This window comes from Euprymna scolopes, chromosome 2 (assembly GCF_053919585.1).
Source record: "Euprymna scolopes isolate OS-2025 chromosome 2, ASM5391958v1, whole genome shotgun sequence".
NCBI classification, from domain to species: Eukaryota; Metazoa; Mollusca; class Cephalopoda; order Sepiida; family Sepiolidae; genus Euprymna; species Euprymna scolopes.
This window is the reverse complement of record NC_136483.1, coordinates 12,194,788-12,211,275: the sequence shown is the minus strand read 5'-3', so window position 1 is coordinate 12,211,275 and position 16,488 is coordinate 12,194,788. Positions and strand designations below refer to the sequence as shown.

General features: G+C 32.5%; 1 protein-coding gene across 2 annotated transcripts in view; it reads right to left on the bottom strand.

Annotated features, from left to right (window-relative positions):
* Positions 1–16,488, bottom strand: part of LOC145288581 (uncharacterized) — a 56,475-nt gene that overhangs the window by 21,044 nt on the left and 18,943 nt on the right. For both annotated transcript variants that reach the window (XM_080136339.1, XM_080136340.1), the window contains exons 2-3: positions 14,891–14,926; positions 14,164–14,208 (exon numbers count right to left, since the gene is read on the bottom strand). In XM_080136339.1, coding sequence (XP_079992465.1) covers positions 14,164–14,208; positions 14,891–14,902 — 57 coding nt within the window. In that variant the 5' untranslated portion in view covers positions 14,903–14,926. The remainder of the gene's footprint in view (positions 1–14,163; positions 14,209–14,890; positions 14,927–16,488) is intronic.

Genomic DNA, 16,488 nt, shown 5'->3' with positions numbered 1-16,488 from the left:
CTGAAAATGAAAATGAAAAAGAATAGGAGAGATTGAAATCAGAGTGATGGTTGGGAAGATATAACGAATAACGATAATGAGAATGGAGAACACTTGAATGTAGAGACTAATATACATGAGTTACAAATGCTAACTGGACATATAGAAAATGCAACAGTAGTAAATCAAAAACCATAGAGAAATAACACATGGAAACAAGAAAACTAAAACCGTATAATTGTAATCTCCCCCCCCAAAAAAAAATATCAATAATATTACACCAAAGAATCGAAAAACGCTGAAGAGGATGGAAAGACTGAAGAGAGAAAGCACTAAACAGACTTCAACTGGATGAGTGCAAAGATGACTGGGACCTTGGGAAGGCTTATTGTCATCCAAATTCTAGTGAAGGTCAATAGTCAATGCCAACGAGAAATCATTAGTAAACGTCTGTTGCGATAATGCAAATTTATTTGCAAATTTTATCAAAAGAGGTGCAAAGTACTGGAAATCTGGGGAGACTTGTTGTCACCTAGATTCCAGGGAACACCAGAGGTTATTGACAGAGAGAAATCTTTGATGATGGCCTGTGTGAAAACTCCTAGTGAGTATAAATAATAATAATAATAATAATAATATATAATAATAATAATAACAAAACAATAATAATAATAATAATAATAATAATAATAATAATAATAATAATAATAATAATAATGATAATAATAATAATAATAATAATAAAGACAAAAACAATAGTAATAATCTTTATACGAAATTAATTTCCAAATATGACCATGTTGAAATATTTTTAATTTGTAATTTATATTTATGAATTTTAAGTTGACCTCTTTTTAAATTTTAAGTTGTTTTTATTTGAAGATTAATTTTTGTAATTGGAAACTTAACTTTTTTATTTGAAGCTGAATTGATTGTTTTCATTTAAAGTTTAATTATTTTTTCCATTTGAAGCTAAGTTTTATTTAATTCATTTTGAACTTGTATAATTTGAAGGTGAGATTTATTAATTTGATATTTTTGTTTTTGTTAATGGTAATTTGAATTCTTTTTTTATCTGAAGTTCAACCTTGAATAGTCTATGCTATTTCGCACATAACTAAAGGAAACACAGATTCATGCAAGTAATACCAATGGATCTTTAACAGTGCTTGACAACCTTAGAATTTAAAGCCACAACCATGTTATCAATTCCTAAGCTTTTAATAACTAAGGATTAACGTATATTTCCAAGTACTTGCTTTTAAAGCAAGTTAATTTGCCTCACTTTGCAAAAAATAGTTGTCTTAGCTAGCAAAACCCAACTATCTCAATGCAATTTATAATGTTGAGTGTTCGATTTAGCTTTACAAAAGTATGTTTACTCGGTCTAACATTTGCGGGCAATATGAACTGGAACAAATACATTGAGGACATTGCAAAGGCTGCTGCAAAGAAAGTGAGTTCCCTTTATTAAGCTAAGAGACTACTCACACCTGAGAGTATCCTATACCTCTACATGGTCACCATTCGCCCATTGTTGCCATATCTGGGCTCTTGCATCTACTACTAGCCTCTCCCTCTTGGATAGAGTCCAACAAAGAGGTTTCAATATAATAAGTACCACTTTGTCAACTAAGCTCCAACCCATCCTATCATCACAATACTGCATCTCTGTGCCTATTTTATAAATATTTTAATGGAATATGCTCTGAAGAACTCGTTGCACTTGTGGCCCCTTAACATACAGATTCCTGAAAAACCCACTTAACAACAAAATCTCACCCCTTCACTATTGAGGTCTCTAAATGCCAGAAAACTTTTTACTCTAATAGTTTCTTCCCCTGAAGAACTCGACTTTGGAATTCCTTTCCTGCTATCTGCTTTACTGACTGTACTGATATGGAGAAGTTTAAATGTAATGTAAACCAACATTTTATTAATCTTTCTTGGTTTTTTTTTTGGTTTTTTTATTACATTTTCACCCCAAACAAGGCACATTGCCACTTTGGTGTAGGGGGCTACTATCAGGGGAAACATCTACTGGGGCACCATGTAGGGATTTGGGCATAGTCCCAAATAGTAGCCTTTGCGTCCAAGTGGAGCTATGTCTTGTAAGAGGGGAACATAAATAATAAAAAAAGAAATCCCTGTTCGGAATTAGCAAACGAAGTTGGTGGCCTTTTCTTGCTGTTGCCAAGTAAACACGTTTCATCTGCACGTACATAACTTATAAATTATTTGCACGTACAGTAAAATCAAAACGCCCTATTCAAGTTAATTAAACTTTACATAATAGACGCACCATCTTATATATATATATATGTGTGTGTGTGTGTGTGTGTGTGTGTGTGTGTGTGTGATATATGTCAGAAGTTTAACTAATTTGCATATTCGTTTTGAAAAAGGACATTTTATTAATTAACTATCCTTTTTAATTATTTCATTTTACTCTTCGCTGAAACACATTTAAAAGAAAAATGGCTTTGTTCGCAAAACATTTATCTGTTTTTGGTGAATGAAGCGGCATATGCTGAATGGAGGCAAGATATAAACATATGATTTATATTTACAAACTTACCTAAAGAGAAACAGGGTCTTGGTGTGTTTTGTCACAACCACAAACAGTAAGAGATTGTGTTCAACACCAGGCAATAACGAATATCAGTGGAGCAAATGAATTAAATATCATAATTGAGAAACTAATGAAAATACGATGGCATACATGTCAGTTAAATATGTTTATTCCTACAAAAGGGCGACCAGAGTTAATACAAATGAATTTTAGTTACGATATGAATTTCTGTATCAAAAATTACAGAAATTTGGAATCACTTTACCAGAAAGAGTTCAGGCCATTTTGTTCTGAACGCAGTTGGAGAAAAACGAAAAGTTAACAAGAACCACGTGTTGAAGCTTGAAAAATGCAACAATGAAAGATACATTGAAAAAAGGATTTTCTGATATTTCATCTACAGAATTTAAAACTGTACCTGCTATGAAAGAAGTTGAAATAGTAAATTTCAATAGATACAGAAGTATTATGGAACAAAGACATGACAGGGTATATAACTTAAATCCTAATGTAATGTTATGACCCTTTAGGCTGTGATCATAGCGTAGTATCTGTTAACTGTGGCAAGCGGGAGCAATGGTGAAAACATTATTATTATTGTTATTGTATTTCTATTAATTGATTTGAGCAACGGATGGTCACTGGATCAGTGATTATGATTAGAAGAATAAACAATTAAACTGGGGAATAAATGATTGACGTGTGAATCGCGAAAAGAATGCGAAAATAGAAAATAGATGTAAACATTCTTTTGGTTTTGAATAAACAAATAACTAGATGGATTAGATTGGTATGAGACACGTAATTAGGTGACGTAAGAGAACACGTGATGTAGTTAGTTTTGGGGAGATTCAGTGAGAGTTGAGGATTGACCACCAGAGCAGACAGACGTAGACAAGGGTGGACATACAGCTGGGAGCGAGCTGTATGAACAGAAAATGTAGAAACTGCCGATAATGTGAAAACCAATTGAGACAACTTTAATAAATTTATATTATAAAAATATAAAGAGTTGTTTTATGGTTTTTCACAAAGAAGAACAGATGTCTCAATTATATGGTGCGGATCGCTTCATGGTTCGTCACGGAGCAGCGGGAAGATACAGAAGAAATCTTCAAGAAAACAAAAGGTATGAAGCATATATTATTCTTCTTACATATGAACTGTAAAAATATCCCGTGTGATAAGTCTGATACAACATGAATCGGTTTACACGTCAATATCATGTCCCCTAGCTAACAACATACATACGATTTATACGTTTATTATCTGTCTGTTAAAAGAACAATAGCTTACATCCACTAGATAACACATGACACGTTTTAATATATCATCTCCATTCCAATTTCAACCAACATACAACACTAAGGATAGACAAGATAATGTGTTGATTTAAATCTATTTTGCTCAAGATTGTACGCGTTTCAGTTCTAGAAATAGTATCAACACTGTTGTGGATTCAGACCAGATGAACTTTACTTTGTTTAAAATTGATTCATGTTGTCGAACATTGATAAATGATTCTTATTCTAATGTAAAAATGTCCAATCTTGTAAAAGACATTGGGTATGACAGTGTTGGAGTCACGAACTGTTGCTGGAGAAATTTGGTTTAATGTATTCTTTGATAGACTAGCCGTTCATCCCGGCTTTGCACGGGCCCTATGTACTGTGCATAATTTGCCCTATGTAAAATTTCAAATGTTTAGACCAGAAATTGTTTGCGTAATTTGGTAGAGACCGCAGAGGTCAGATCTTTTTTAACTTTGACCCCAATGTTGACACTTAGCATTGATTGTTTTGGTCTCAAATCAAATTAAAAAGTTGGATCCATGTCCAAGGTACCTACATCTAAAATTTCAAGTCTTTAAACCTAAAATTGGCGGAGGAGTTTGGTAGAGTCTGCAAATGTCAACTCTGTAAATTTTTACCTCTTGCCAGCAAAATTTCGCCAAAAAACTGATTAAAAAGCTTGCTGCATGTCTTAATACCCGTTATGTAAAATTTCAAATGTTTAGACCAAAAATTGGCTGAATAGTTTGCTAGAGACCGCAAAGGTCAAATTTTTTTAACTTTGACCCCTTAACAGCTCAAATTTTCGACCCAAACAGATTAAAAAGCTTGCCTCATGTCTGAATACACTTTATGTAAAATTTCAAATATTTAGACCAAAATTTGGCTGAGCAATTTGGTAAAGACTGCAAAGGTCAAGTTTTTTTTTTAATTTGACTCTACTTTTGACCCCTTAACATTGATTGTTTTGATCTTAAATCGAATTAAAAAGTTTGACCCATGTCCAAGTAGCCTACATCTAAACTTTCAAGTGTTTAGACCCAAAATTGGCGGAGGAGTTTGAGAGAGTTCTCAAAAGTCAAATGGTTGAACTTTGACCTCTTGACAGACAAATTTCTGGCCAAAATCCGATTAAAAAGATTTTCCCAAATCTCAATACCCCTTATGTCAAATCTCGAGACTGTAGACCGAAAATTAACAGAGTAATTTGGTAGGGAAATGTACACACACACACACACACACACACACACACACACACAATTTAACTTTTATAGATATACTAGCATGGGTGCCCGACGTTGGCCGGGTATTTGGAGGTATAGGTTGAGCAAAAAAAAAAAAAAAAGCGGTGAATTTTTTTAACTTTGACCCCTATTATGATCCCTTAAAATATATTGTTTTGGGCTCAAATCAAGTTATTAAGTTGGATTCATGTCCAAGGAACCTATATCTAAAATTTCAAGTGTCTAGACCCAAAATTGTCGGAGGAGTTTGGTAGAGTTCTCAAAGGTCAAATCGTTGAACTTTGACCCCTTAATCACCAAATTTCTGGCCGAAAACCGATCACATAGATTTTCCCACATCTTAGTACCCTATATATCAAATTTTGAGTCTGTAGACTTAAAATTGACAGAGTTATTGCCTATGGAAATGTACACACACAGACACACACACACACAGACACACAGACAGATACACAGACACGTTCACTTTTATAGATATGCTAGCATTTCGGCCCGGTGTTGGCCAGGTGTTTGGAGGTGTATGCTGGGAAAAAAAACAAAAAAAAACAAACAATTTTTTTAACTTTTACCCCTATTTTACCCCTATTATGACCCCTTAAAATATATTGTTTTGGGCTCAAATCAAGTTATTAAGTTGGATCCCTGTCCAAGGAACCTATATCTAAAATTTCAAGTGTCTAGACCCAAAATTGTCGGAGATTTCTCAAAGGTCAAATCGTTTAACTTTGACCCCTTAACAATCAAATTTCTGTCCGAAAACCGATCACAAAGATTTTCCCAAATCTCAGTACCCTGTATATCAAATTTCGAGTCTGTAGACTAAAAATTGACAGAGTTATTGCATAGGGAAATGTACACAGACACACACACAGACACGTTCACTTTTATATATAGACTAGCAGTTCAGCCCAGCTTTGCTCGGGCTTTATTTACTGTTCATAACTTTATGTGCATATGTATATATATATATTAAAAAGTTTTACTTATATCCAGGAAATCTACATCTAAAATTTCAAGTATTTAGAGCCAAAATTGACAGAGAAGTTTGGTAGAATATGCAAAGGTCAAATCTTTTGAACTTTGACCCCAATATTTACCCCCTGAACATTTATTGTTTTGGGCTCAACTCAAATTAAAAAGTTGGACCTATGTCCAAGTAATCTACATCTAAAATTTCAAGTATTTAGACCCAAAATTGGCAAAGGAGTTTGATAGAGTCTGCAAAGGTCAACTCTGTAAACTTTGACTTTTGCCAGCAAAATTTTCACCTCAAACTGATTGTTGCATGTCTGAATACTCGTTATGTAAAATTTCTAATGTTTAAACCAAAAATTGGCTGAATAGTTTGCTAGAAACCGCAAAGGTCAAATCTTTTGAACTTTGACCCCTTGGAAGCCAAATTTTCAGAAAAAAAAAAAACGATTACAATGTTTGTCCTATGTTTGAATACACTTTATGTAAAATTTCACATGTTTAGAACAAAAATTGGCTGAGTAATTTGGTAGAGACCGCAGAGGTCAATATTTTTTTAACCCCAATTATGACCCCTTAATATTTATTGTTTTGGGCTCAAATCAAATTATAAAGTTAGATCCCTGTTAAAGTAACGTAAATTTCAAGTGTTTAGACCTAAAATTGGTGGAGGAGTTTGGTAGAGTTCTCAAAGGTCAAATCGATGAACTTTGACCCCTTAATAGTCAAATTTATCGCCGAAAACCGATTAAAAAGATTCCCCCAAATCTTAATACCCTTTATGTCAAATCTCGAATCTGTACAGAAAATTGACAGAGTAATTTGATAGAGAATTGTACACACACAGGCAGATACACACACACACAGACATTTTCACTTTTATAGATATGTAGATAGATAAATTAAATGGCTGATATAAGTGGTTGGTGGAAACTGCTAGGTCTAACAGAATATTTTGCTTTGGAGATGGAATGGAAGTAATAGCTATTAAAACATTTAAATTCCCTGTGACAATAGGGAGTATAAAAGGTATCAGAAGTTATATTGCGGTTGACATTGTTAAAAATTAATTAACAGTTGAAATAAAGAAAGATAACTGTCTGCTTTTCTTCGCATTGAATCTGCAGTGGCACTATTGAAGGTAAATTAAAAAAAACTATTAAAGTCTCTTTACAGGTAAATTAAAAAAAATTATTAAATTATTAAATTTATTAAAGTCTCTTTACAGGTAAATTAAAAAAAATTATTAAATTATTAAATTTATTAAAGTCTCTTTACAGGTAAATTAAAAAAAATTATTAAATTATTAAATTTATTAAAGTCTCTTTACAGGTAAATTAAAAAAAATTATTAAATTATTAAATTTATTAAAGTCTCTTTACAGGTAAATTAAAAAAAATTATTAAATTATTAAATTTATTAAAGTCTCTTTACAGGTAAATTAAAAAAAATTATTAAATTATTAAATTTATTAAAGTCTCTTTACAGGTAAATTAAAAAAAATTATTAAATTATTAAATTTATTAAAGTCTCTTTACAGGTAAATTAAAAAAAATTATTAAATTATTAAATTTATTAAAGTCTCTTTACAGGTAAATTAAAAAAAATTATTAAATTATTAAATTTATTAAAGTCTCTTTACAGGTAAATTAAAAAAAATTATTAAATTATTAAATTTATTAAAGTCTCTTTACAGGTAAATTAAAAAAAATTATTAAATTATTAAATTTATTAAAGTCTCTTTACAGGTAAATTAAAAAAAATTATTAAATTATTAAAGTCAACCACCTCAGCAGGAATAACCTTCTTAGTGACACACAATATGGTTTCCGCTCTGCAAGATCTACCGCAGATGTGCTGACGGTTATATCTCACAGGATTAGTGAATCTCTTGACAAAGGCTTCCTTTCTAGGGCAATTGTTCTTGACATATCAAAGGCCTTCGACAAAGTATGGCATAAGGGTCTACTTCACAAGATTTCCAGCTACGGTATAACTGGAAATGTTTTCTCAATCATTAAATCATTTCTCTCCGATAGGCTCATAAGAGTAGTGGTAGATGGTCAAAAATCGGAGGCCTGCAATATAAATGCTGGAGTCCCTCAGGGGTCAATCCTGGGCCCAACTCTCTTCCTGATCTACATCAATGACCTCCCTAAACACATACTTAAATCATTCGTTGACATCTATGCTGATGACACGACCATCTATGGCAACACATCAAAGGCTGTAAATGACGAAGTTCTATCTGATTCTCTCTCCTCTGATCTCGAGCGTGTGGTTCAGTGGGGGAAGATGTGGCTAGTTACCTTTAATGCATCCAAAACCAAACTCCTATCCTTACATCATCAACGCTCTGATCCCCAGCAGGCATCAATTGTGATGGATGGCTCTCGTCTGGGTGAGGCCCCGTGTTTTGACAAGATTCTGGGCTTGACCTTTACTCCTGATCTGAAATGGAACACGTACATCAAGTCTGTTGCCAAGGTCGCTGGAAAGATGGTGGGATCCTTCTACCGCTCCAGAAGATATCTCACTACTGATGCAATTCTCTATCTATATAAAAGCCAAGTACGGCCAAGGATGGAATACTGCTGCCATATCTGGGCAGGAGCTGCTAAAAACAGCCTATCATGCCTTGACAGAGTACAAAATAGACTTCGTGATTTAGTGGGGGATGCCCTTTTCTCTACCCTGCAACCCCTCTCCCACAGAAGAGACGTTGCAAGCCTATCCTTGTTTTATCGTTATTTTCATGGCAGGTGCTCGTCTGAACTCCAATCCCTGGTCCCCCCTCGCCAATCTTTCACGAAAAACACCCGTCTAGCTGAATCCACTGTGAAAAATTTCCCCCACTCTATATCTGTGCCTAAATCAAAACGCGGATTTCATGAACAAAGCTTCTTTCTTAGAACTGCACGCCTGTGGAACTCTGTTCCGTCTGCCTGCTTCCCCCGGACTACAACTTGGATGTCTTCAAGTCTAATGTTAACAAATTCCTAATGAACCGCCCCCTTAAGTAAACACTTCATCAAATCTCCTCACTAACATAATGTACTTGCAATAACCCTTATCCCTGAGTGGCTTCCGGGCCTTGATAAGTGGTGATCTCTGTGTAAAAAAAAAAAAAAAAAAAAAAGAGTCTCTTTACAGGTAAATTCAAAAAAACTATTAAAGTCTCTTTACAGGTAAATTCAAAAAAACACTTCTTTTTTTGTTTTAAATTAGAATATTTTATTTATTGATCTTTTATCTTCAATTTGTGATATATAAAACTTTGGTACGTAAATTAATTATTCAAATTTTAATAGACATTTCAAAATTGGGGGGTTGAATTTAAAAAAAATACGTTTGTCTAAAATATTATATTTGGTTTATTGGAAAGAGCATAAAATTTCACATTGAGCCTGAAAATATCGTAAAAATTGAACCAATAGAAAAATTTTGATAGATTTTTAAAGTTTAAAAATTTAAAAATATTTAACTCGTAAAATTCAATTGATTTCATTACGTAAAAAAAATAGCTGCATGAAGGCGCACCAGTAGGTGTGTCAGAAACCAACCTTACGAATATGTGAAAAAATATTGAATAATTTGACTTCCTATCTTTCCAAGCTTATAACTACTTGAAAAATGCAATTCAAAGCCTAATTTTTTTCAATTAAAGGAGCAAAGACCAAATAAAAAAATAACAGGTTTAATAGCAAATTATACAATATTTGTTTTTTTAAATCGGTTTTCTTTAAAAAGATTTGAAGAAAATAAACGAAAATTAACTTATGTCGATTATAAAAAATCGATATAAATTCCAAAATATCACTTACCTATAAAAATTACTAATCAATGTGTGGTTCCATTCTTCATTCTCAAGAATTTATCCATATTTATATTTTAAAATCCATTTATTTTTTAAATAAAAGAATTTTTTAAACGCCTATTTGAAAAACGCGCCATGACGAAAGCATTTTACATTTTTATCCAAAACCGGAAGTAGTTTTTTTATTGTTTTAAACTACGGATGGACATGAGGGAAGTAAAAACCACACTTCGCGTTAGTCGTCTAGCCTTGTTCGTGAAGAATATGTGTTCCCATAGTTTAAAAATAGTCAAATTTTACTTATAAGATTTTGCCTGTAAAAAAAAAAGACACTCATGGAATTTTTTTTTCTTTTCTCAAAGAAATACATAAAGTTTTGATTTATTATATTTTCATTCTTTTTTTTTCGAGTGAAATCTTTTTTTTTAATATTTAAAAAAAGAAAACATTGAATGAAATTGAAAAAAATTGTCGTCATCGTCCATTACTTATTGGGCAATATAAGCAGAACATAGGCTTCCAATTAAAAAAAAAAATAACGTGTTTTTTTTTAAAAAAAGGTTTTACACTTTGGACTTTACAGTTAAATTTCCAAAAAAAACTTATTTTTTTGTTTTAATTTACAATATATTATTTATTGATCTTTTATCTTCAATTTGTGATATATTAAACTTTGGTACATAAATTAATTATCAAAATTTTAATAGACATTTCAAAATGGGGGAAGGGGTGAATTTAAAAAAAGCGTTTGTCTAAAATATTATATTCGGTTTATTGGAAAGAGCATAAAATTTCACATTGACCCTGAAAATAGCGTAAAAAAATTAACCAATAGAAAAATTTTGATAGATTTTTAAAGTTTTAAAATTGAAAAAAATTAACTCGTAAAATTCAATTGATTTCATTACGTAAAAAATGGCTGCATGAAGGCGTGCCGGCACTTTGTAAACACTGTTTTATTTTAATAAAAAAAATAACATTTCTATTATTTTTTAAACAACTTTAATAGTTTATTTCGGAAGTATATTCCATAAAGAAAATAAACAATCAACTTTAACAAGAGAAATTACGAGTTTTTTTTATATTTTATTCTCAGTTTCGTGTTAGGGGTGTTAAAAATTCCCCCGAAATTCTGATACACCTAGCGCACCGGCACTTTGTAAACACTGTTTTTTAAAAATAAAAAAATATATTTCTATTATTTTTTAAACAATTTTAATAGTTTATTTTGGAAGTATATTCCATAAAGAAAATAAACAACCCACTTTAAAAAGAGAAATTGCGAGTTTTTTATATTTTATTCGCAATTTTGTGTTAGGGGTGCCAAAAAATTCCCCCAAAATTCTGATACACCTATCACACATGCACAAAAAAAGAAGCAGACAGACAATTTAAAAAACATGTAACAAATAAAACACGAGTTAGGGAAAAAGGACACACAGCTAAGAAAGAATTTGCAGAAAGAAAAATCCTGTCTCCATAAAATCGATGTGGTAATTTGCATTGGGTTAAAGACTGTCCATATCTATCTAAAAAATGTATAATATGTATAAAAAAAAAAATAGGACACAAAAAAAAAGGCTCCCATTGCAGAAATAAAATTAAAAATAAACCCAAAATGCGTCTGGCGGAAACCGAAAATAATGAAGGTTTATGAAAATATGTGCTTATAAGAATTCATAAAGAAATAAAAATGCAACGTGATTTAAGTTCATATCTTTCGATAGTAAATTTAAATACCTGGAAAAGATTAAATGTATATAATTTAATGTTATCAAGACTGACAATGCTGAGAACGCCAAACAGCAAAGGCAGTTAATGTCACACAAATTAACTTTGAACATATAAAACAGATAAACCCATCCAAGCAAGAAGACCGGATGTCATAATAATTAACAAGAAAGAAAAATCTTGTCAAATCGTAGACTTTGCTGTTCCAGCTGACCACAGGGTGAATATCAAAGAAAAGGAGAAAATAGAGCTAGCCAGAGAGCTGAAAGGGATATGCATGATGAAGAAAATCAAAATAATACCTATAATATTAGGAGCACTAGAAACAATTCCGAAAAACTTTGAAAAAGAATGGGAGAAATTTGAATAAGAGGAATGACTTCAAAGATACAATGACTACCAATAATGAAAACAGCTGAAATATTAAGGAAAAATCTTGAATGCGGAGATTAATACATATGAGCCACAGGCGCAGGCCAGACTACCGCAGAGGCAAAACATGAAGTGTTACATGGAACCAAGAACATTGGTTTCAGCTGCATATAAGTTCTCTATGCCCTCCTCCACCCCCTCCCATTACCTCATTACCCCCAAAAGAGTGATGCCAAATAGTCGAGAAGGATCAAGGAGGATGGGAGAGAGCACTGACGAGACCTCCGCTGGACAAGTGGGAATAGAAATGGGACCTTGGGGAGGCTTATTGCTACTCAAATTCTAGTGGAAATCAATGGCCGCTGCTAGCGAGAAATCAATGGCAAGTGGCTGTTGCAATAATGCAAACTCATTTGCAAATGTTATCGAAAGAGGTGGAGAGTACTGGAAATCTGGAGAAACTTGTTGTCATTCAGCTTCCAGAGAACACCACAAGTTGTTTTCAAGGAGGGATCTTTGATGACCTGACTGAAAACTCCTTGCGAGCCAATAATAATGATAATAAATCAATTAGTTCAATAAATAAAAAAGAAAATAGAATAAAATCACATAGCTTGAACACTGAAGAATGTCAAATACTATTAAATAAAAAGGGTAGATGCTCTGTTAGCAGTCATCCTACACCAGTGAGAGTTGCCTCCCTTTGATTAACGTGTTTAATGTTAACTTTCGTCCAGCATGAATAAAATGAGATTTGGCAGTCAGCCATCTTGCTCTCAACTGATATGCTTTGTCTTTTCTTATTTTCCCAATAAAAGTACAACAAAACATTAAGTGAGACTCTAAATTCTGAGAGCTCTAAGAAATGAGCTGATGCTTATGACAGATTTTATTCAGTTGTTGTGGTGGAAGTAGTAGTGTGTCAGATTATTTTTATTGGTTGGTTATCTATAGACTAAATATTTAAGGTCATTTGGGGTGCTGTGTAGAGTAATGCCTTGAAAATTAAGGATTGGATTAGTTTCAAGGTAAAGGAAACAGCGTGTTCAATTCTATTGAATTTGTCAACAATGTCAGGATTGGCAATGTGGTGTCGGTAGATGAGGAGTATTATTGATATATCTAAAGTAGTGGGGATTTTGATGATGGAGTTCAAGAGATTGTTTCTTAAAAATCAAGTAAAAGATAGGCTGGAACTCTGCATTTTGTCTTTCATTACATTTTGTCTCCACAATATTACACACACACACACACACACACACACACACACACACACACACACATTATATAAAGGGTAAATATTTAAATGTTTAGTTAAAACTTGAAAAATTTACAACAAATATCCACAAGTTGATATTTTTTTGTAATCGACATAACCTCAGATGTATAACATCTAAACTAAAAATGACATCTATTATTTAAGAGGGAGCCAAATGTATATAATTTAATGTTATCAAGACGTATACACATCTTTTAATGTTGGTATGTAAAGAAAAGTAACTTTGGGTTTTTTCAAAAACTTATTTCCCTTATGTCAACCTGAGTTAGGTGTGTATGTATAGAGAGAGACATGGGCAGAGCAAAGAAGAAAGGGGGCTAAACGGAGGAAGGGGGAAAAAAAGGATAAACTTTTACCCTGGAAAATGCCTAATAACCTTGCTAATATGTATATATGTATATGCATATGTATGTATAATGGTTGTATAGATTGGTTTCCTAGAGGTAAATTCAATGAAACCTATGTGATTATTAAAGGGCTTTCAACGGAGAATAAAGCAGGTATATAGTCTGTTTATTATACAAACATTATTGGTTACATATGTGCATACATGTTTCAGTGGAATCTTAATTCAAGAGGACCACCTCATCAGGCCAAAATGATGACATGGTCTCCTTGAATTAGGATTCCACTGAAATGTGTATGCACATATGTAACCAATAATGTTTGTATAATAAACAGACTAAGCTAAGTGGATTATCGATCAACAAATTCAAAGAGGCATAATAAATGAATCTAAATACAGAGGGGTTAGAGTAAGGGTTTTTTAATTTGCCTACTGTTAAAAGTTAAAATGGTATTAATGATTAAAATAAGAGATTCCCAAAGTGGCAAAATAAATTATCATAAATAAAGATGGCGGTAGTGGAGGCGGGGGGTCAGGTAGAAAATAAAAATGGCGTTACCACATCTTCTCGTTTCCAGGCACGATGCTCATCTTGTGTTTGCACCTGAAATGCAAACAAAAACACACACTAATATTATCAGAAGATAACATATATACTAGCTGTATCAATCCGGTGCTGCCCGGGGAGTAAAAGATGAAAATGGCAAACTGGTTTTCGAATTTTGTAGTTTAATTGGCACTGCAAAAAAGTTTGCTTTAGTTGTTTAATTTCTGATTTAAAAAAAAAAAAACGATTTGTAGAAAAAATAATGTCTAAACAGAAAATCCTGATACGTGTTAAGTCCCATAAATTTACACTAGGGACCTCTAAAACTTGTAAAATCAGTAATGCCATCATTTTGTGAGTACATTAAAAAAACTGTGCGTGTATTTTTAAATTTAAAAAGAAAATCAAGTTGTATTTATAGTTTTTTTAAAGTAAAATAGTTTATTCAAAGTTTAAGTTTATCGAACTGGAAAAAATACCACTAGTTATTTTGAGAAATAAGTAAACAAAATTCGTTTTTTTTTTTTCTTTTGTTTTGTTTTAGTTCTTTTTTTTTCTTTTTTTTTTTTTTAGCTGGGGAAGAGAAGTCTGTTTATATACCAAAATGAAAATTTTATGTGACGTTTTTAATATCTACAGATTGATCAAAAGTGTAAAATATGAATAATGAACTATGACTATATAATACAGTAAATATAAATGTGCATAAAGGTATGTATTTTTTTTTTTTTTTACTTACCTCAGTAGCCATTTTTTCAAATAATCCTCCTTTTTTCTGAAGGAATAAAAGAAAACATTTTTGGTTAATGACATTAACAAATATGTTCTATGATTTCAATTATAATTGTGCGTCTGTTTCAATATCTATATGTATAAATAGATAAGGGAAGTAATTCAGTGCGAATTATAGCGGACGTAAACATCTGCAGCAACTGGTTGAAGTATTGGTAATTGTTTGCAATGTAAACGACGCCGAATGCATTGCAAATTGTTTCTAAATGAAATGAGTTTGGTTTTATTTAACAATGTTTTTGTATAAATAAAATAAATATTTTTTTTCACCCCAAACAAGGCATGTTGGGATTCTAAAGTGTAGCAGCCCAAAGAAAATAAACTATTAGATAAGAAGACTTTCCACCATCTAAGGACCTCAACAGTGAAGAGGTGGGGTTTTGTGAAGAGGTGGGATTTTGTGAAGAGGTGGGGTTTTGTTGCTTATGGGGTTAGTCGAGAGTATGTATGTCAAGGAGGCAGAAGTACTGCAAGTTCAAGGCAGATTCCATTAAAATACTTGTAAAAACAGACACAGGGATGCAACATTATAGCGATGGGATGTAGATTGGAACTTGACTGATAGTGCAGTACCTGTTAGGATTTGATCTTGTCTAAAGTTCGATAATAGTGGCAGATGCACAAGCCCAGATGTGGCAACAATATCCATGCATGGGCAAATTGTGACTTTGTAAAGATATAGGACACTCTCAGGGGTGAGTAATTGTCTAGCACGGTAGAGAAAGCCCACCTTCTTTACAGCAATCTTGGCAACATCCTCAATGTATTTGTTCCAATTTATGTTGCCTGTGAATGTTAAGCCGAGGAATTTGAAAGATGGACTCAGGTAGAGATGTTATTTGTTATGGCAATCGTTGGTTGAGAAGGTTTTTTATTGTTGTTAAAGGAAAAAAAAAAAAAGCTTAGTCTTAATAGCATGAACTATATATCATGTGAATTATGAATTATCTGTTTAAATATGGATGTGTAACATGAAAAGATGTTTAAATGCTGCACCTCGCCCATGGTACAAGCAGGTTAATCATGTGTTAATTCGTTTGAAAGGAATGGTGAGTGCATACGACAATGCTTTATTTCTTTGACACAATCCAACTGCTGACTTGATAGGCATTTTGGCAATATATGTAGATGATTTTATCTTCCGTGGAAATGATCGATTTCAGAAAAAAATGTAATCGCAAAATTGAAAAATGCATTTAAAATTGTATAGCGTGAAAGTGGAACACTTAAATTTTGGGGATTGAATGTTAAGCAAACAAAAAAAATTTTTTTTTATTACATTTTCACTCCAAACAAGGCACATTGCCACACATTAATCGTTGCAAACTATCTAGGAGGAGACATGGTTATTTAATGCAGATCGCTTTGCTTCTGAATACATACTTTGGCTGTTAAGTACCTAACTGGATAGGAATGAACTCTAATGCATGTCTTAGAGGTAGAAATGTATAGATGTTTAGTGATGACTATTAAGCGGTCAGCATGTGAAGGTTAAGGGCTGGAAGATTGCACTGCAAAGGCGTGTGATATGTAGGAGTTTTAGTG